The sequence below is a fragment of the Lampetra planeri genome, chromosome 4, assembly GCF_965212315.1.
Source record: "Lampetra planeri chromosome 4, kcLamPlan1.2.h2, whole genome shotgun sequence".
NCBI classification, from domain to species: domain Eukaryota; kingdom Metazoa; phylum Chordata; class Hyperoartia; order Petromyzontiformes; family Petromyzontidae; genus Lampetra; species Lampetra planeri.
Genome location: NC_136110.1, coordinates 24231473 through 24253746, shown reverse-complemented (window position 1 = coordinate 24253746; position 22274 = coordinate 24231473). Strand labels below are relative to the sequence as shown.

Below are 22274 nucleotides of genomic sequence, written 5' to 3'. Positions count from 1 at the left end.
AAACATTTACGTCCTTTACAATGTACAAATGCAATGTTCACACCTGCATTGTATGTATTAATAAAGTGACAGGTGGCCATACAACGCCTTTGAAACAATCAATATGAGGAAGCGTTTGCTTCAGGGCTGCCAAAAGATAGGCAGATTCCACCACTGTGCACAAGGTAGTGTCAGTGCTGCTTTGAGTGATGGAATGTGAGTACACCCACAAGGGGATTATCCATATCCTTCAGCTTAATTACACAATAATGGCTATTATTCTAGAATTGTTTAGCGAAAGTGCTGCAGTTATAGAGCTATTCTTAAAATAAAAATAGCTCGTGCTTTTGTATAGAGCCTGCAAGCCTACCCAATTATGAATTAAAGATCAATAGTCATCCCTTTAGGTTAATTATTTAAACACGCAATGATTGGAATGTGCAGCTTTGATTTGAATGCTCTTGCACGCTGCGAATGTGTGAATACAATTTGTGAGATGCACGTGTTCTGCAAACAACTACAGCGTTTGTGTGAGCACCTTTAAAACAGCGCTGATCTGATACAAGCAGTCACATAAACGAGCCGCCAAACTGAGCTTATGCGCACAATCTTGACAAATGGGTTTATGATAGTGTTATGAAGTATGTTTTGTTGTTATATATATGAAGCGTGGCGGTTATTGCTTCCAGGGAAAACAATCCTTTTGTAATTGCTGGAGGTTTGTATTAATGTGCAACATCCGTACAATATTGCAGTGTCACTAAGTCACTAAACATGTGTAGCCTCCAGAGGTATCTGGCGATGTGAGCGGGGATGTGAGCATTGATTATAGACGGGTTATTAAGCATCACGCTTCTGAGTGAGCCTCCCAGGTCCAGTTCTGCCGTGCATTCACTGTGCTCTTTTCATCCCTTTAGCACCATGCGGAGGGTACATCCAGGGACACAGTGGAATAATCCTGTCACCAGGTTACCCTGATTATTACCCCAACTCCCTGAATTGCACGTGGACCATTGAAGTGTCTCATGGAAAAGGCAAGGTCTATTATCTATAGTGGCTTCAATAAATGCACTCATGCACGCATGCCAAACATTCACGGCGCACACTGTTTCAACCGGCCACGTGTAAACCTGAATAACGTTGACAATACTCCACATTCGGAAGACTCATTACACGTCTGGGAGTCTGATAACATCTCCTCCCATACTGGGCACATTGTCGATATCACACCTCACCTCCTTCATTACATAATTATGGTTGTATTAAAAAAAGCTTTTCCTGCAAATTTATATTTTCCATTAGGCTAAAATGTCAGGTTTCCTTTCCTCTGAATTAGTGGAAATATGTATGAAAGTACGTATACCAATTTTCAGCCCTTTGTCAATCAAATAGTTGGCGGTCGTTTGACCATACTTCACCACACTGGTCAGTGTGGGTTGGTGAAGGTGAGCCCAGGATAGTTCAGAATCACTCACCACTGATAATGGCATGGCCGGGTATCACACTCATCTACAACCCGCATGGCATAGTATACTAACCACAAAGCCACAGTTTTACATGTAACATTTATTTAAAGAAACCTACACCGATAAAAAAATAAATAACATGATACAATGTTCATGCAACACTCCCCTGCACTGCTATCTTAATTTCTATACGTTCATTGACCATGGCCACACATTGTGCTTTTCTACACATTTCTGCGTTTTGTTAGAAACGTATGTTGCATTGTTGCCATTCCATTTTGTGTAAACCAAACCTCTCCCTGATGCAGGGGTCAAATTCGTGTTCCACACGTTTCAAGTGGAAAACCTGCACGACTACCTGCTTATCACGGAGAACGGCAGCTTCTCCCAGCCTCTGGCTCGCCTCACGGGCTCCACGCTGCCCCCTGTGCTCCAAGCCGGCGTCTACGGCAACTTCCAGGCACAGCTGCGCTTCATCTCCGACTTCTCAATGTCATACGAGGGCTTCAACATGACCTTCATGGGTGAGGAGTAACGCACAGCTTGTAGAATGTTGTGCTCGCCAGCATTAGGGGATGAGTGTGGCCAGACATCTTGGACGTTACCCCACGCTTCACCTTTCCACGTGCGACCTGCCTTAGCGACTATTTGTGTTCAACCCCTAGGTTGACAGAGGCAGGAGGATAAAAAAAAAGTACACCATTCTTTCAACCTTTAGGCTGTAAGTCCAGTGTGCTGACCATTACACCACGGAAGAGAATTAAATAAAACCTCGCCGAACGTGGGGGTTACCCTTGTTATTGCAATAAAGGATGCTTCGTCGCTCTCCATTCCTTGTGTGTGTACACTCTTTATTTTTCAATTTAACCTCAACACAAAACACCTAGTATGCATTTCTCTTCCCCCACCATGGCACTCACGCCCAACACTCGCCCCTAACACGGTCACCTGAATGTCCATTTGACAACCATCAACGAGTGGTCAGCTAGGTGCATGCGACAATGTGCATGCACATTTGCGTTTTACGTGAACGAGTTGAGTACAGGATGTGTTACATTATCACGTAAAAACATACGCAACAAACATACATGGTAAATAAATCATTCTCACAGCCAATTCATTAATGCCAAAGTACATTCCAATGGATGCAGCACCCTCACCTCTCGTAAGCATATCTATCATCTATCTTATTAGCAATCTTAGCAACGTCGAAACCACGTACAGGTGAAACATCATCCCCGCATTCCAGAAAACAGACCTCATTAAGTAATCCGTGCAGAGCCCGAACCATGCGTTCTATATAATAAAAAAAACGCGTTCGATAAGCTATTTTTCCTGACTAAAATAAAAAAAAAATTGCCACGTATGAGTTGATCTATTTTCCATTCAGCCTCCCTCTTCTGGACACGTTGGGCCGCCGGTGGCAAGATATTAACTCCCTTGCCTGATATACAAGAGGTAGTGGGTTCGATCCCGACCCTGACACCTGTATATTTGGAGTTTGAATGTTTTCCCCGTGGTTGCATGGCTTTTTCTCTGGGTCCTCTGGTTTTTCCCTCCACATTTAGAAATATGTGGTTAGAGTGTTAGGCTGCTATGCATTTTCACACGATAAGTGCACATCATTTAGCTATCATTTGTGGCCAGGTCGCTTCTGAAAAAGAGATATACAGCTCAGTCGGCCTTACCTGGTAAAATATTTGGCTGCTATGAATTTGCACACGATAAGCCACTTCGTTGAGGTATCATTTGTGGGCAGGTCGCTTCTGAAAAAAAGATATACAGCTCAGTGGGCCTTACCTGACAAAATATTTGCTTGCTATGAATTTCCACACAATAAGCCACTTTGTAGAGCTATCATTTGTGGCCTGGTTGCTTCTGAAAAAGATATACAGCTCAGTGAGCCTTACCTGGTACAATCGAAATAGTTATCTTCTACGGTGTTAGTAATAACCTGCTGTTGCGTATCATGCAGAGTACCCACTGGAGCCGTGTGAAGACCCAGGCACGCCCACGTTCAGCCGACGGAGCGGCCGCAGCTTGGATGTGGGCGATGTCCTCGCGTTCTCCTGCCTGCCTGGCTACCGTCTGGTCGGGGCACGGGCCCTCGTGTGTCTAGGTGGCGGGCGTAGGCTCTGGGATGCCCCGCTCCCAAGGTGTGTGGGTAGGTGGGCACATTATTCTCACCCATTCTGTGTGAAAGTGATTTACAATATAATCGTAAATATCGAAAAACTACTCACTTCTAAATCTTTTGTAGTAATGTTTGTATTACAGTACTTTCGTACAAATACATGTTAATTTTGATTCATATGTTGTAATTTTTTATGACTTTATGTGAACGAAAAGAAACAAATTTGCCCGTTTTCTCATTGAAAATAAGTACATTTCAAAATATCACTGTCCTGGTCACAAAAGCAAAGTTTGTGGGGAACAATAGCTTTTGAGGCATAAGCAATTAGGAAATAACACTTACTACCCAGGAACAAAAAAATAATTGTTACAAAGTGTAATCATCAAGCCTGACTGTACTGATGAGACACTGTGTGTCTAAACCGGTCCAGAGTTTGCTTGCATAGAACCAATACTGCTGATATTATATATTCCCAGAAGGCCTTGTGGTTGATGGAAAGTGTAAACAATTCCGTAATTTTTGTATGTGGAGGGACAGATATATGAATCATTTATGTTGTATGTTTACTTTGTGACTTTCCAGAATAGGTTTTTTTCTCTTTCTCTCCGTGGTTCTTGGAGCATTTTTCAACGTTTGTTCTATATGTCCAATTGTAGAAAAAAAACCTTTATTGAACCCTGCTGCTTCAGGGGTTGTCTAATTTGTTCCCTTTTCTATTCCAGTAATCTTTGTAAACAATTTTTCTAGACGTGCGATGAGAAGGGTATGGTTATGTAGTTTTTAAGTTGCTTTTTGTCTCCCGTTTTGAATGAAATAATTATCGAGATATCATTCTGTGCTTTCAGGATTTTATTTATCTCTAAACACTTCATGAACAAGTCTGCAAATGTAGTTTTTTCTTCCAGCTGATTCGTCCTGCTTCTTTGATGATGTCCACAGTTATACCATTTGGTCTAGGAGCTTTCCCCTTTTCATACTGCAGACAGAGTTGACTGCAAGTTTAACATATGGAACTTTTTTCTCTTCATCTGAAAAATGTCCTTATTTCTTAGCTATGTGCATATTTTATTACTATACATATCTGCATTAAATTCCTTCACTATTTTTAATACGTAGTTAATATTTATCCATAAGTGCTACCCCTGTGATTTGGCTATCATTCTTATTTTTTGCAGCTTTCATACTCCTATTTATTGCTATAACGTATTCAGCAATGTTTGTCTTTTGTTCTCTGATTTCTCTTCTCATTATCTTCCGAATCGTTGAAAAAGTTTCTATGCATTCAATCTTTAGCCGTGCATCCCTGTCTCTTTTCATATTTATCATTTTCCTCAACAGATTTTTTGTGGTTTCGGACAACTTTGTTCTCTGTTTGCTTCCTAACTTTCATTGCACTATTCCTGCCGCGTTGAAGTACAACTTACATAGCGCCAGCCTGTGTTTGCTTTCTTTGTTGAGTTTGTTGAGGACAGAGACGCTGCTGTTAAAATGTTGGGTTTGTTCAAGTCTCTTATACTTGCTGACATCCCTGAAAATTATCTACCGAAGGGGCCTATCAGTTGGATACAAATCTCTATTATGCAGCCCTCAACAACACCTCATACATTAAATTGCTCTGAAACAATCAACTTCTGGGAAGCGCAGTGGTATAAGCCCTATTATTATAAAACTATATCTGACCTCTCGAGGGGAACTGTGATAAAATTTAGCCCATTGAGGGACATTGAAACCTTTGTTGTTGGCAGTTTTTGGCTCAATATGAGCTGTGCAATATTTATTTCCACAGAAAAAAAATCACACATTCGGTCTCAGCAACAGTTTATCTTGAAATATATATAATTGGTTATATTGAGTCTTCATTCAACGTCGTTTCAGAATGAGTAAAATTTCTGTGTATGGTGCTTTGCAATCTAACTATGATATAACTCATTAAACGGATGTTGGGATAGATTTTGTGTTGTAACATTCACGAGCTGCACCTGGTACTGTGATGAGACCTCTTGGGTAAAGTAACAATGATGACTGTTTGCCATTGGTAAAATAAACACACAATAGAGTAAATCCGCTTTCACTCAACACAAGGTTTAATCTTGATTTGAAGCTTTCGTGACTGCAGGAATCCATACTCTTTGGTTCTTTCAGTAAAGTCACGTAGGTAGAAATAAAATAAAACAAATCACGACGTTTCGATCGCAACACAAGCGATCTTCATCAGGTGGGACAACCACAGCAAGAAAATGCTGCAGTCGACGGGAGAGGTTGAACTGAGCTAATCCGTGGCTTCATTGATACAGTGACTCCTCTACTTATGACAAACTTTCAGAGATATGACCAAACCTGCACATATGTAAAGTTGCCTGTTCAGGCCGAGGCATAAGTTCAACTCCCGATCAATAGATGGCGTTGGTGGCATCTACATCTGCAGAACATGAAGAACCAGTGGCATCTATGTCTACAGGAGATTATACAACTTTTAAATCCATTCCTCTTGTTTAGTGTACATGCCATACAACATGTTTGGAATCGACAGGATTAACGTTGGACTTACGAACAAATCGACTTATGAACAGACCTCTGGAACCTAACTCGTTCATAAGTTGAAGAGTCCCTGTATATGTAATCATGTAATACATTCATTTAAAATAAGTATTATAAGATGGGACAAGCTCATTTTAAGTTACAATATAGGAAAATCATACTATGCTATGGTGGTGATATCTCCTATCAATGCACATTTTCAGGAAAATGTTTCCCCATGTTTGATGTCTAACTTTCATCAAACCATGTAAAATGTATTGTTGTTTGACATAATTCCTGCTTAGCCAAACTCAGTCCATCATTAGTCTCGACCACCAGCCATCATCCCTTCTAAGCGACTTGTCCTGCTCTAGCCCACTCACTTTTAGTAAGAGTGAATATTAAATGCATAATTTGCATATTTTCTATATATGTATGTATGTATGTTGAACCTTTTTCACACCGTACAGAGCCAACCTTGCTAATCGGAGGTGCGGGGAAAGTTAACAGCCCTAATTTATGCGTGCCTCTTTCTCTCTTTGAATGTAATTCTATGCATGCGTCTGTCCGCACTTCATTACGTGACTATTAAGTATTTTTGTTGGTGACCATTTTATAGGTTAGATTGTCGGTTTCTGATCCATATGAGCAGGTAATTAAACAATAATTTAAAATGTTGGTCTTTAGAAAATGGAATGTTACTTTTTATTTTGAAATTCAAAAATAACCTGCACCTGTCTGCATAGTTATATAATAAATTCGGATCCTGATCCGATGCCAACAACTGTGCTTCGTAACATATTCGAGTGTGTTTCCAACTCCTGTGCCTCTGACTGATATCTTTAATTGCCTAGGGGACTTTTCTATACGATATTGCATGCTTCTCTATTAAGATTATTAAGTCCCTCTGACATTTCCTGTAGTTGCTTACAATGACTATAGAGATCAATTGAGAATATTGAAATGTAGTGTGTTTTGTAAATTTTGATTTAGTTTATTGCTATAAAAATAAATAGAGCTTAATACAGGTAGGAACAACAGTTCCACACTGCCCACCAGGGATTATTTGTCTGTCTGTCTGTCTGATTGGTCGGCACCCCCGAGCCAATGGGAGGGCTCTGGTGGGGCGGGGCCATGCACGACAGACAGACAGACAAATAATCCCTGGTGGGCAGTGTGGAACTGTTGTTCCTACCTGTATTATGCTCTATTTATTGTGATGTTCAGCAACATTACACGCAAATATATGTATTATATATAGTGATATATAGTACTTCAATGCTGTTTGTTAAAATATACACTCTATAAATGATCAATATGGACAACATATTTATTAAGTATATGTAATGATTTTATGTATCAATTTTTCTTATATATTTAGCTTTATCTCACATAATTTGAAATTTAAGACTGCAGTACAGTATATTACTGAATAAGATTAGTGAACTTGTGTTGTATATATATTCAACGCTTAGATTTCTCACCCTGCATCAGTTGTAATATTGAGAAAAAAACAAATGAATTTTGGAAATCCTTTGTTGATGATAATGACGACGATGACGATGATGATTATATGTATTATTGTCATTACGTTAAATGGCACTCGTATTTTTTTACATTTTTCTTCAATGCATCCACTGTTTTCAGACTGCTATTTCAAATTTTCCCTTGCATACAAACATAATTTTAAGAAATTCCAAAAGTAGATTCGGGACAGTTTGATAATTCAGCCCCAATAATTTTCAAAATGATTGCAGAGTATCTGCAATTTATTCGTAAACATTACGCGTGTTTTTCCTCAAATTGTGATTCATGTTGCTGTGTTTGTTGCCGCTGCTGCTGTTGCCGTTGCAGCTGAATGTGGGAGATCGTCCACAGCCAATGAGGGGGTGCTGCTGTCCCCCAAACACCCGCAGAAGTACGACGACAACCACGAATGCATCTATAGCGTGCAGGTCAAACCCGGCATGGGCATTCGACTGACAGCAAGAACCTTCCGCCTGGGACCTGGAGACTCCCTGAAGGTAGCTTAATAGTATGATTGATATTGTTCCTAAGTTGTACTGATTCATAGATAAGGGTCTTATCTATCTTGGGAATAACAAAGGCAGTTTTTTTTATTTCAAGAGCGTTAATGAATATCAGTTGCCTCCCACTTGCTTAAATACTCACCATTAATTGTATGCTCTCACATATTTAATCAATCGATATTTTGTTAAATAACCAGTTCAAACGATATTTACTCCTTACCTCTTATACGTCTGAGTTTTTTTTTATACAGTTCACTTCATCATGTTCATAAGCAGCTGTGATCTGGCTATGGCTGAATGAAGGCCTCCCCAAGCCATCGCTCTCGTAGCTTTGCGATGCGACAATCTGCCTCGCTTCTTCACGCGATCCAATTCAATCGCTCCACCTCACCAGTGAACGTCCTCTCGAGCGTCTTCCGTCCTTTGGCTGCCACCAATGTCTGACATTTGTCTCGACTGCCCGCAATTACCCAAACTAGAGACATATCCTGCCCAAGTCCACCAAGTCCACTGACTTTTCTTCATGGTCAATACAATGTCCTTAATTTGTGTGTGTTCTCTAATGCATGCGATACTCTCTTCCCGTGTGTCTCATTGTAATTCCAAGCGTGCACATCTCCATGATTCTTCATTCGCTTTGCTTAATTTTCTTTGGAATTGTCCATGTTTAAGATGTATGTCACAGCAGGTGATATACACTAATTAAATGTTATTCTCGAGGTACATTAGTATCATTTGTATCCTATTTTTAGGTATACATACTCTAGATATATGTACTTACATACTTTGTTATCCAGTTGTTGCGTCCCTCCAAAAATGTATGCAATTATTACAATTTTGAAGTGTAACTGCTGGGAATGTAATGTCCACAAGCTTTTATAGAAGGCGCGATGAAATGGCAACGCTTTCACACGTATTGCCCACCAAAATATGTTTTGTTTAGTGAAGCAAAAAGGTTAGTATTTTACCATTATAATGAAGCGGCGTATATAATGTGTGGCGCACACTATTGAAGGGTAGAAATATCAATTTAAAATAGGCATTAGCTCCGTAAAATGTTGATAATAAAAACGTATTTCACAATATTAAGTATATGATAGTGAAAAAGGCTCTTTGTAAATAATCTGCAGAAATCCACACTTGTATTCAGTCCTTTAGGAAAGAATTGGATACAAAATATACAATTTTGCAAGGGCAAGATATGAGGTTTGACAAATGTACTTGCCAGTGTTATCACAATGTCGTCACACTGAAGTGCGCCATACCAGATGCTGTGTCATGCACAGCATTTATTTTTGAAATACCATTTCTGTTAAAGCTAAATGAGAAATGTAAATGGGGGGGGGGGGGGAAACTGATATACACCAGTGCCACACATGCTATTTCCACTATTTGTCGTGGATACACTTTAACACTTTACAGATTTTTGTACACACAATAATATTATCCCCTTTGTTGACCGTTTCACACGTATATAGAAGGACAATGTGGTTCAGTAATGGTAATATGAGTTTGCCTGCAAATGCTAAGCTGCAGCCCTGCAATTGCTTGCTCATATGCCATTGATTGTGGAAGGGCCTCCACTAGGGGGAGCTCTAGAGCGCCACTCCAGAGGTTATGTGGCCGACACTTTCATTCGATTTATCTGTGCTGATTGTAATCGATGTTCATTCGTTCGTAGTGAACAAATGAAAACAATATTTTAGACAAGTAAACTACCTTTAAATTGGACAAACTTCACATATTTTTCCCCAAATGGTATATGTCAGAAATGCGTATTAAGCCCATAACTTGATATGTACTGGCTCAGCCAGAATATGTATTTATGTTTGTTGAGTTATAATTACAAAATTATATTCAAAATGCTATACAGAGTAACTAGCCAAATTATCACACCGTTTGATGATTGTTTGAAGGCGTGTTTAAACAATGCTGGATTGCTCATCCATATTCAACTTTGAATATAACGCTTTAACCTTTTTTCGTCATGTTTTAGATTTATGATGGGAGAGACGGTTCAGCGCGTTTGATGAACGCCTTCACCACATCTGAGTTGAATGGAAAGACCATCAACAGCACCTCCAACCACCTTTGGCTGGAATTCAACACTGACTCTCAAGGCACAGACATCGGATTTCAAATACTGTACTCTAGTAAGTTGCAATTTGAATTATGTTAACAATTAAGTAAAGGCAAACAGTTAAGGTGGGGGCCCTGCAATTTCTTGCTCACCCCACTACTGCAGAATATACGACCTCTTCACACTGGCCAGACGCCCTCGATGAGTTGGAACTACCCACATTTTAACCTACCACATGCTACCTGCCGATTGACTAACTTTGGTATTCCCATTTATGCTGCTGGGTGGATAGCCGGGGAGCTCCTTCTCATAGAGGTCATTCCAACAGGAGCATCACAATCAAGCAATTGTAGGGACTGCACCTTTACCCTTGAGTTAAGGCTTTTTTGACTGCAGGAATTCATATTCTTGGGTCTTTCGGAAAAGTCACGTAGATAGGTTAAAAGAAAAAAAAACTACGACGTTTCGATCACAACACAAGCGGTCGTCTTCAGGAAAAGGGGGGTTAGCTTCCAAGTCAAACTGTTTATAAGGGTTTCAAATGGGCGTAGCCCAAATGTCAGCAGCCAATGATAATGTAAGTGGCGGGCAGCGAACCCGACGGTGGTTGGTTTTCCACCAATCAAAGGGCTGCCAGGTGAAAATTAGCATGTTAAAGAGAGATTAGCATGTTAATCTTTGCTGATAGCCAGTGGGCATGCTAAGTACCTTCGTCTTAGAGAAATCAATTTCGTGTCAGCCCACCGCATTAAAGATTCGTTCATGAAGCCATACATATATAGACACAGACACAATTTCAACCGAGAAGATGGGTACAAACTGAGCAATCATTGGAAGGACGTTATTAACCAGTTTAAGTCATAATTGGCGATGATGTTCCCATCCTTCCGATATTAGTTGTACATTACTCCCATTTCAAACTTGCGCTTTCACAGGGCTCACACTGACACAGTCACTTCGCGCGCCGACCCCTTGGATGCGGCTCTGCGATCTTCCATTAACATGCTAATCTCTCATGAACATGCTAATTTTCACCTGGCAGCCCCTTGATTGGTGGAAAACCAACCACCGTCGGGTTCGCTGCCCGCCACTACATTAGCATTGGCTGCTGACATTTGGGCTATAGCCATTTCAAACCCTTATGAACAGTTTGCCTTGGAAGCTAATCCCCTTTCCTGAAGACGACCGCTTATGTTGTGATCGAAACGTCGTAGTTTTTTTGTTATTATTTGTTATTTTCTTTGAACCTATCTATGTGACCTGACCGAAAGACCCAAGAATATGCACATTTACCGTTTACATGGGTGATGTTTATGCTATTGTTGTACATGTGCTTACGTTTCTCACTCGCTCGCCATGACCCATATGCAGGTTTTAAACTCACCCAGTGTGAGGATCCAGGCGTGCCAGAGTTTGGGTACAAGGTCCGAGACCAGGGCTATTTTGCTGGAGGCACCATCACGTACGGCTGCAATCCAGGCTACACCCTGCACGGCAACAAGCGGCTGACTTGCATGAGCGGCGAGCGACGAGCCTGGGACCACCCTCTCCCTTCTTGCCAAGGTAAGGGCTTCCCAGGTAGAGCACCACAAAGGCATCAATAATTAATGGTCACTCCATGGAAGGTTGATGGTCTGCCTGAATAACAGAAGAAGGGCATGTCACTCACATCCTGATAGGAGACTAGCGTTAGCGAGCCAATCGCGTGCGAACAAACGCGCATGTCAAGAATTTCCCCAGCAATGGAAGCGTTAGACATGAAAATAAACTGGAATTGACGTTGTGGTGAAGGCGAATGCAAATAGAGAACAAAATATAAATTAGTTGTGAGGAAGTACTCCGTGTGAAATTAAGGTAAACAGGCTTGTCCAGAATAATATGACAAACTGCCCTTCCAAATGAACAACACGCTACACAGGGCTGCAGGCAATACAGAAGGGAATAGGTTTGATCATGAAGTAAAGTTAGATTGGCAAATTTTTTTAAATATAATTTTTTGGACAATTTGCATAAGTGATGTGTTGAAAGGGGTATGCATAATAATACATGTATTAATATATTTTTTATAAGTTGATTTCTAGACAATTTAGCGTGTAGCAAAATATCTCAATGCCAGATGCAGAATTCAGAGTAATCCGGAAAGGTTACTGAAAAATAAAATTAATAAATAATCGATAAAAATATCATGCAAAAGCTCCCATCGGAACAGTTTGCACACTATTAAGCTGTGTGCGTGAGGATGCTGGGTTCTCCAGTGAACACATCCGCATCAGCTTGCCATGCAGCTTAATGTGTGTAAATCATGTTAGGAAATGTCATATTGTTCTTGTCAACACATGGAAATAAAAGTTGATATCCCTGACCCTTGTGAAATGTACAATGGAAGTGTGTTTATTCACAAGACTATCTAAAAGATACATACTTATCTTCTGCATGGAATTTGGTGAACCATTGCACTTGGATGCCTCAGATATTCAGGTGGCAAAATGTTTTAAGTTCTTTTCAATTGTCCAGCTGGTAGCATTTGCGTTATAATTTGGGTTGTTAAATGGCTACTGGTAATCGTTGTCAGTCGATTACCACGTCTGAAATTCATCAGGAACCAGCAACAACCACTTCCAATTCATATTCTTTGGTTGTTTAAGTAAAGTCACGTAGATAGAAAAATAATAATACAAATAAAGTGAATAAATGTTTAAAATAAGAATACAAATAAAATAATAAATAATGATAAAAACTAAAAACACTAATATAGACTGTAGCCTGGTTCTTAATCTGAGTGAGTGTACTGGCAGTCTATAATGTAGACTGCCAATATTTTTAGTAACTTAATTTTTATTATTCTTTTTCTATCTACGTGACTTTCCCGAAAGATCCAAAGAATATTAATTCCTGCAGTCACAAAAGTTTTAAGTCAAAATGTAACCACTTCCAATGCAATTTCAGCAATTATTGCATTGATTTCCACGTGTAAATGCACACACCAAAGAGCAGCCTACCGTTTCTTAGTTAAAGGGCAAACATGCAGCCCTGCAATTGCTCGCTCACGCTAAATGCTGGTGGAAGATCCTCCACGAGAGGAAGCTCTGGAAGGTACTTGGTCTACCTTTCCACAGTGACTAGATATTTATAAGTGGTGGGAATACCAAAACTTTACCCCACCGCATGTGACCTGCTGATCAAGAGACAGACATTTCTATATGTGTGTGCGATAAACCGGAAATAATTCTTTTTCTTTCCCGTGCGGTTACCGGGAATGCAAAAAAAACGATTTACAACCCCAGTTATAATAAATTTATTGGGTGATGCTGCATTTGCACTGACGCCCCGAGCACAAATAATGATCAACCCAAACGTTTGTCAATAACACTGTGGCCTTAAAAGGAAAATATATAATGGGACATTTTGGGCATTGGCCTTCCTTCACAGTTGACCATTTCACACGATTGAAAGTACAAAAAAATATTAAGTTGAGGACTCTCAATTGATTGCTTTTCTCCGCATACTCCAAAAGTAGTTACAATGTGTGTCCATCTTGGTAATGAATGTTGCGATTGCTTCTGTTCATGCGCAGTGTACAGGAACATTGCAATTCGTTCCTCTTTTAATGTAATTAATTAACATGTTTAGGTGAACATGCTTGCATGCTGATGAAATGCATTAGTGGCGCGAATGAAAGTACGCACCAGCAGTGTCCGTGAACTCGTAGTACAGTTGCCGAGCGAAATCTAAGCTCATACAGTGTTCATTTATTTTGTATTACTGTGCATTCGTCCAAATAATTAAATGAAGTGTCCATATAAGCATTTCCTAAGAAAGTCTGAAGCTATACACTGCAGTCTATGAAGTTCATTGGGAATTTATACTCCCAATGAAGATAAGCTCCCCTTCTTGCTTGTCAGTGGCACGTTGGCCTCAGTTTAATCAACCTTTCCTCTATTTGTGTTACCAAAATTGATTCAAATCACGACGCCAATACTTTTGAAAGGTAAAGGTGCAGCTCAGTAATTGCTTGCTCATGCCACTGCTGGCAGAACGGCCTACACTAGAAGCAGCGCTACAGATCCTCTCTCGAGGAGTGTTTTAGGGGAGTGTTTTAGGAGAAGTGGGAGCACCCACACTTTACCCCGCCACACATGACCTGCCGATCGATTAGCTGCGGCATGTCCCCATATTCTTGTGCTCGGGCAGAAGCGGGGGTAATTAAAAGACTTGTCCAATGAGTGTACCTCCTTCATAATCGGACAGAATATTTATTTACACTGGAGGAATCCGATGAGCTATAAAGCTCTTTTCACAGATGTCCAGTAGGGGCGGGTCAGAACGTTACAGCAACAAACAATGCAAAAACGCGATGGGAGTGCATGGTATAGGAAAGATAAGCAAATCACCAAAAAAATATGTTCACCGAAGTTTCCAGATGCTCACGCAACCACTGATACGTGGGCATGTTGTAGTGCTTGTGGTTTACAACCAGTAAAAGATGATGCTATGGTACAGCATTGCTGTTTGGTTTATGTAAAAACACGTTTCATTACTCTTGTTTGAGAACGCATGTTACAAGCTCCGTAGTTTTTGTGTACAAGTGCCGTGAGAAGGGACTGTATCTGCTTTTCCTCACTTAGTGAGCCACTCAGAGTTAAATATTCCAAAATGTAATACCATTGCCAAGATTTAATTGATGGTTTGGGATACAGACATGTGTGTATAGATAACTGGACATAGACAGTTGCTATACCTGGTACCATTGAATTGCCTTTGAGCATTATGCAACCTGGACACTTTTCAGTATTCCTTTGCCAGAGGAGCCAAATTAAGTTACCCAGATTGCTGGGCATTGTAATCTAATGTGGGGTCTTAGCCTGCTGTGCTGCCTTGCCATATGTTACTGAGATGTTTTAAATACTTCAGTGAACATTGCTTGAGGGAAGTGAAACCACTGATCTTGGGAAATCCAGCTACTCGTTGGGCCCACTGAGCCTCTAACTTTGTTGTATTCATTCCTAAATATTCAATTTTCCAATGTCTTCCTTCAGCGGAGTGCGGTGGCGAGATAAAAGGTGAATCATCCGGTAGAATCCTCTCACCAGGATATCCAGCCCCATACGGACATAATCTCGATTGCTTTTGGACATTGGAGGCCAAACCTGCGCACACTATCAGGTAAACTATTAAACAACGATGGGCATATTCGGCAAACTATGCTCTGCATAATAACATCACATGGAAGTTGTATTAATATGTATATTTCTAAAATAATCCTGATAAATATTGCGGGCATTATGTGCATATTAAGTTTTGTTTCTATAAAAAGGTGGTATAGTTCCCTACTGTTACCATTATAACTGAAGGGTTGTGACGGAAGCCAAGGATGCTGTCGATGGCAACGCGTCCTGACTATCCCCAGATTCAACTCCTGACTCGCACAAGATTAAATGTAATGGGGAATTGCCCTCTTCTTTATTGACTTGGCTCACCAGCCACCGAAACCGGTTCATTATTTGTGCATTTCGTTAATTTTTAGATCATCATACGAAATTTGTTTAGCAAAGCCTGACTTTGTTGACGAGACCCAGAAGTTCAAAACAGGTCCAGTATTTGTAATTTTAAGCGAATTCTGCTTTATATTGGTCTTAAAATCCGAGAGGCTGATGGACTAGACAGATACGTATATTTATATGTGGAGACATGGATGAGAGTTCTGCTTACATTTGTTTTTAGCCACAGTGCAACATGACGATGCATAACGAGGTTGTTTGTTTAATAAATGTAGATATGGGCTTTTACTTTGATGGGTTTCTGGGCTTCAACTATCATATTCATGAGTTTACATTTCCTTTGTCTGGTTCAAGAGCTTCAGTCATTGTTCTGACATTCTATGAGTGGGGGTTCTCTATGTGAATGTTAATAAGAGTTGAGGTGAAAGTGGGTGGTTCAGTGCTGCTGCCTCACTGTTGAAGCAAACTTCCACTGGAAGCTAATGCACAAGAGGAGTTGCCCTGCTCAATTTTAAATTAGATGTTGCTTCTTGCATGAGTAAGTAGCATAATCAGTTTTTCATTAGAGCAAAATATAATTATAGTTTATATTTCTTAGGCTAATTATTGGATGGTATTAATTCACGCTTCAGAAGCTTTGAATTTTTGGGGAAATAATTATTTGATTATTATTGCATTTTTAAACGCCTCCTTGACATATACGGAGTAAGGTTTTTGTTGTTTATGTGAAATGATTGTTGACTTTCTTGCATAGCATTACAATTAGGGCTTAGTTCGCAATGATAAATGAGTATAGATTAAATTGATATGCCCATGGTTTCAACAATATTATCATACCTTAAATGGAACTGCATTTTTTGGATAGATATTGCAATTAGAGAAAACAACATTTTGCAACCTTTGAAAAGACATAGAAGGATCTATTTTGGTATGAATAATAAAACACTGTAAATGTCAATGGCCTTTTCACATTGGGTCATTTATTTAAAAAACAAAGCAGCAATATTCAGTGATATGTCCTTATACATCATCTAAATGTACAATTCGGGCACACGCTGTCCAAGCCATACAAAAAAAACCAGGACATATCATGGGAAGAATATCTACAATACCAGAAGCGTGGAGAACTAAATGTAAATGTATTGTATTGAGTGGTGCACTGCTATTATTGTGCAATTAGCAAGTAGTGGGACTTTTAATGTTTTGGAAATACTTATACATTTACTCTAGATGTATAGATTACAGATTTCCAAGGACAGCTTTCTCAAAATGAGGACAATCCTGGGAAAACCAGGAGAGATGGCAATGGACGCCCTTTATTGCACATATCAATGATGTGGATGGTGGCTGTCGTGTGCTCTGTCTATGCTCTGTGTGTGCTCTGTGTGCTCTGTACTTGTGCTCTGTGTGCTCTGCACGTGCCCTGCGAGTGCTCTGCACATGCTCTGCGTGTGCTCTGCCTGTGCACTGCTTGTGCTGTGCGTGTGCCCTGCGTGTGCCCTGCACGTGCGTGACTGGATGTGTGGTGGACCCCACGGGTGCAGCCTCCACTTTGTGGTGTTCGACACGGAGGCGGCACACGACCTGCTCAAGGTGTGGGACGGGCCCTCCGTGCCCTCCCAGGCCGGGGTGCTGCTCAAGGAACTCAGTGGCTCCGTGCTGCCCGACGACATCCACAGCTCCCAGAGCTCCCTCTCCCTACACTTCCAGTCCGACTTCTTCATCAGCAAAACCGGCTTTGCCATACAGTTCTCATGTGAGTCTAACGTGGCAATATAGATGGTCACATTTTTTGTGGAGGAAAAATCATGTATACGCATGGATTCTGTAAGTTTTTCTAATAGGTGTTGTATTCGGAACTATGTGATGAGCAATATGGAATCCCCAGAGTAACTCTTAGGGCAAAACACGTTGTATTATTTGCAAATAGTCCTTTATGGTTTGTCTCCATGTCTAGAGATATCCTCTGATATATTAATGTGCTTGTTTCCTATTGGGCAAATACTTATTGGCAACACAACATTACACAAACATTTTGTTCATATTGGATCATTGTTAGACCGGAAGAGTATTTTACCATTAAAACACAGCTGTTATGGCCATTTCATAGCATGCCAATCATCCATAATGTCAGTCTGAATATACAATCTAATTTGATCAGTGAGATTTAATCTCATGGGATTATGACCATGTCTTAAATATGAAGTTACACATTTTACATAATATATTGTTATAATTCATGCTCGCTACAGGTAATAATTTAAAATAGTATCTTTCTGTTTATAATCTTTGTAGTGACATTTTTGTCAAATGTCAATTATCTTTGTAGGTTATAGTACAAGTACATGCGTGTGAAATGTCTACACTGGACACCATGTCATTTCACAAAAACAAAGAAAATGGGACAGCGTTAAATGACAGGATGTTCCAAATATCTTTTCGTGTTAAATTGGGTCAGTATGTGAGTAGGGAGGCGGTGTTTAGAATGCATTGCGATTCTTAATGCAGTTCTTTGCCTCTTAGAATTTAGCAAAATGACTTGGCAATTCAGAGCATTTGAATTTCTGTGGCACAAATGCCACTCGCAACTGCTCATGCAACTAAACATTGTATTTGTTAATTAAAAATGATCAGTAAACACAGCATGCGTGAAAGCAGGGTATACATATATACATACAGTGAGGGGGAAAAGTATTTGATCCCCTGTTGATTTTGTACGTTTGCCCACTGACAAAGAAATGATCAGTCTATAATTTTAATGGTAGGTTTATTTGAACAGTGAGAGACAGATTAACAACAAAAAAATCCAGAAAAACGCATGTAAAAAAATGTATAAATTGATTTGCATTTTAATGAGGGAAATACGTATTTGACCCCCTCTCAATCAGAAAGATTTCTGGCTCCCAGGTGTCTTTTATACAGGTAACGAGCTGAGATTAGGAGCACACTCTTAAAGGGAGTGCTCCTAATCTCAGCTTGTTACCTGTATTAAATACACTTATTCACAGAAGCAATCAATCAATCAGATTCCAAACTCTCCACCATGGCCAAGACCAAATAGCTCTCTGAATATCTGGACTTGTCCAGTGACTGCTGAGAAAGATCAGCTGACAACAGGGGAAAGTCCTTGTGGCGGCACGGAGAGACGGCTGACAGGAGGGAATAGACCCCACTGGGACAGTCATGGGTTAGCTTCCCATTTCTGTAGTTTCCCATGCTTCGCAGTATGTTGGAAACACCCGCTTAAGCTACAGAAAGTCAACATATACGAGAATACCCCTAGAGTCTGCGAGAGCGGGGGCGGAAGATGACTCATCGGCTGACAACATGGTAACGACTGGACCGGAAACGACTACGAGTAATGACAGCACAGCACAAGAGAACACCACAGCAACTGTCACAAGTTCCGCTGCAACAGCGGGCCACAAACAGATGCAGGTATGTGTCTGTGGTTGGAGGAAAGTTACATCACACCATGGGTTGATGATCCACCAGGGCAAGAAGGGGTGTTTGGGTAAAGAGAGACAGAGGCCTCACATTGATTACTTTCTGTGAAAGCGATCAAATCAGTCGAATGAAGCACAGCAACTGGACGCAAACCATAGTTTACAGTGCATCAGTACCACTGTCATGGAGGACGTAAACTCAAGCACCGAAGTAACAACTTAGGTGGAACCAACAACAGGAGTGGAACTCACCCAGCCTCCCAGACCTGCAGTCGAGAGGAGACTACCAGGGCACAGACCGTATGTGAAGTGGCCTGGCACCAGTGACAAGAAGTTGTGGGAAACAGTGAATACTGACCTTACCTTGACCCTCGAGAAACTTCGAGGCACAGTGGAGAAGAAGTTGGAGAGGATGGGGGACATCATCTATGAGTACGGGGCAGAAAGCTTGGGAGTGCAAGAGGCAAAAGGCGGGAGAAAGGTTCCAACCCCACCAGTTTCCAGGAGGCAACAAGAAATCAAGCGCCTCGTTCAAGAAAGGAGACAGCTTAAGAAACAGTGGACGAAAGCCTCGGAAGTGGAAAAGGAGGGCATAGAGGCACTTCAGGCTGACATCAAAACCCGGTTGGCATCCCTCCGTAGAGCAGAGAACCTACGGAAACGCAGAAGGAAGAAAGAACAAACTAGAACTCGATTCTATAAAGATCCCTTCAAGTTCCTTAAAAGTATCTTCACGAAGAAAAAAAGTAGAGTTGTAAAAACAACAAAGAAAGACCTAGAAGAGCACCTGAGAACAACAAATTTTGACTCAAAGCGACATGAACATCTGGCCATCCCATCAGATATCCCACCCATTGAACCCCCGGAACATCATATTGAGACCAGCCCTCCGACATGGAAAGAGGTGGAAAACACAGTTCGAAGGGCAAGAACAGCATCAGCCCCGGGGCCAAATGGAGTCCCGTACAAAGTGTATAAGAACGCACCAGACGTCCTGAGGTTCCTCTGGAGGCTTATGAGAACAGCTTGGCAAAAGAAGATAATACCCAAAGTGTGGCGTAGGGCAGGCGGGGTCCTGAACCCTAAGGAGAAGGATGCAGTGAACATCAGCCAATTCCGCCCAATCTCCTTACTGAATGTCGAGGGTAAAATCTTCTTTAGGGCCATTGCCCAGAGGATGGCCGAGTACCTGCAAAGGAATGCGTACATCGATACATCTGTGCAGAAGGCAGGAATATCAGGGTTCTCTGGCTGCTTGGAACATTCCAGCATGATCTGGCACCAGATCCAAATGGCCAAGGTGGAGAAAAGGGACCTCCATGTAGTCTTCCTCGACCTCGCCAATGCATTTGGCTCTGTGCCCCATGAACTCCTGTGGTCTGCCTTCAGATTGTTCCACATACCGGACACCATCACAACCCTGGTGAAGTCGTACTTTCAGGATCTGCAGTTCTGCTTCACCACCTCAGAGTTCACCACCTCATGGCAATGCCTGAATGTAGGTATAATGGCGGGATGTACCATTTCTCCATTGGCATTCATAATGGCAATGGAGGTTATCATCAGATCCTCAAAATGGGTTGCTGGTGGACAGCGAGTCGACTCTGGTTTTCGCCTCCCTCCACTCAGAGCCTACATGGACGACATTACAACATTGACCACCACTGTCCCATGCACCAGGAGACTGCTCAGAAAACTCGAGGAGAACATCAGCTGGGCCCGTATGAAGATTAAACCATCCAAGTCACGCAGCATCTCGATTGTGAAGGGAGTACTCTGTGACCTGAAATTCTTCATCGGAGATGACCAAATCCCAACAGTGTCTGAGCAGCCGGTAAAAAGCCTTGGAAGGTAGTATGATGCAAGCCTGAAGGACAAATACCAGGTGCAACAGCTGCGCAAAGACATCAGTAGTAGCCTACAGTCCATCGACAACACCCAGCTACCTGGAAAGTTAAAGGCCTGGTGTCTGCAGTTTGGTCTCCTACTCCGGGTGTTGTGGCCCCTAGCAGTGTATGAGGTTCCAATCTCAACAGTGGAGAAGATGGAAAGAGGAGTCACGAGCTACTTAAAGAAGTGGCTCGGAGTTCCACGATGCCTTACCACCATAGGCCTCTATGGAGATGGTGTCCTCAAGCTGCCCCTCACCAGTCTAACCGAGGAATTCAAGTGTGCAAAAACCAGGCTCCAGATGACACTGAATGAATCTCGAGACCCAGTGGTGAGCAACAACGCGCCTACCTTGGCAACTGGGCGCAAATGGAGGCCAGGAAAAGCAGTCCAGGAGGCAACAGCAGCCCTCAGACATGCTGACATTGTGGGTCATGTTCAGCAAGGGAGAGGAGGCCTTGGGCTAACTAGCCGTGCTGCTTGGAGTAAGGCCACTGCACCAGAGCGGCGGAAGATGGTAGTGCAGAAAGTACGCCATCAGGAGGAGGCTGCAAGGTGGGCCAAGGCAGTCTCTCTTGCCAAACAGGGACAGTGGACTCGATGGGACAGTGTGGAGAAGAGGAAGATCAGCTGGAAGGATCTGTGGGCCATGGAAGCGAGGCGGTTGAGCTTTTCCATCAGAGCAACATATGACGTCCTTCCAACACCAGTTAATCTTCACCAATGGTATGGTGAAGATCCGGACTGTGCCCTCTGTTCCATGCCAGCCAACCTCAGGCACATTCTCACAGGGTGTAAAACAAGCCTCACCCAAGGACGCTACACTTGGCGTCACAACCAAGTCCTTAAAAACCTTGCGTCCGCCCTGGAGGACAAGCGAGCTGCCACCAACTCCCTACCACCCCCAGCAGCATCACACCCCTTACGGACGACCTTTGTCCGTGAAGGGGCTAAACCACCGAAGAGCGGCTCTACACCATTAGAGCGAGACTAGCTGCACTTGGCCCGCAACTGGAAAATGCTAGCTGACATTGGCCGGCAACTTGTGTTTCCTCCGGAGATCGCAACCACCAACCTAAGACCTGACATAGTGCTCTGGTCCCGTTCGCTCAAGAAGGTCTTCATCATTGAGCTCACAGTACCCTGGGAGGACTCAGTAGATGAGGCTTATGAGCGAAAACATCTGCGCTATGCTGATCTAGCTGCCGAAGCACGGCATCATGGCTGGAACACA

At 41.8% G+C, this 22274-nt stretch overlaps 1 protein-coding gene across 2 annotated transcripts in view; it reads left to right on the top strand.

The window, feature by feature from the left end:
* Positions 1-22274, top strand: part of CSMD3 (CUB and Sushi multiple domains 3) — a 446157-nt gene that overhangs the window by 306366 nt on the left and 117517 nt on the right. For both annotated transcript variants that reach the window (XM_078593568.1, XM_078593567.1), the window contains 8 exons: positions 897-1013; positions 1754-1969; positions 3421-3609; positions 7951-8120; positions 10123-10279; positions 11578-11769; positions 15243-15369; positions 17249-17460. In XM_078593568.1, the coding sequence (XP_078449694.1) occupies positions 897-1013; positions 1754-1969; positions 3421-3609; positions 7951-8120; positions 10123-10279; positions 11578-11769; positions 15243-15369; positions 17249-17460 (1380 nt within the window). The remainder of the gene's footprint in view (positions 1-896; positions 1014-1753; positions 1970-3420; positions 3610-7950; positions 8121-10122; positions 10280-11577; positions 11770-15242; positions 15370-17248; positions 17461-22274) is intronic.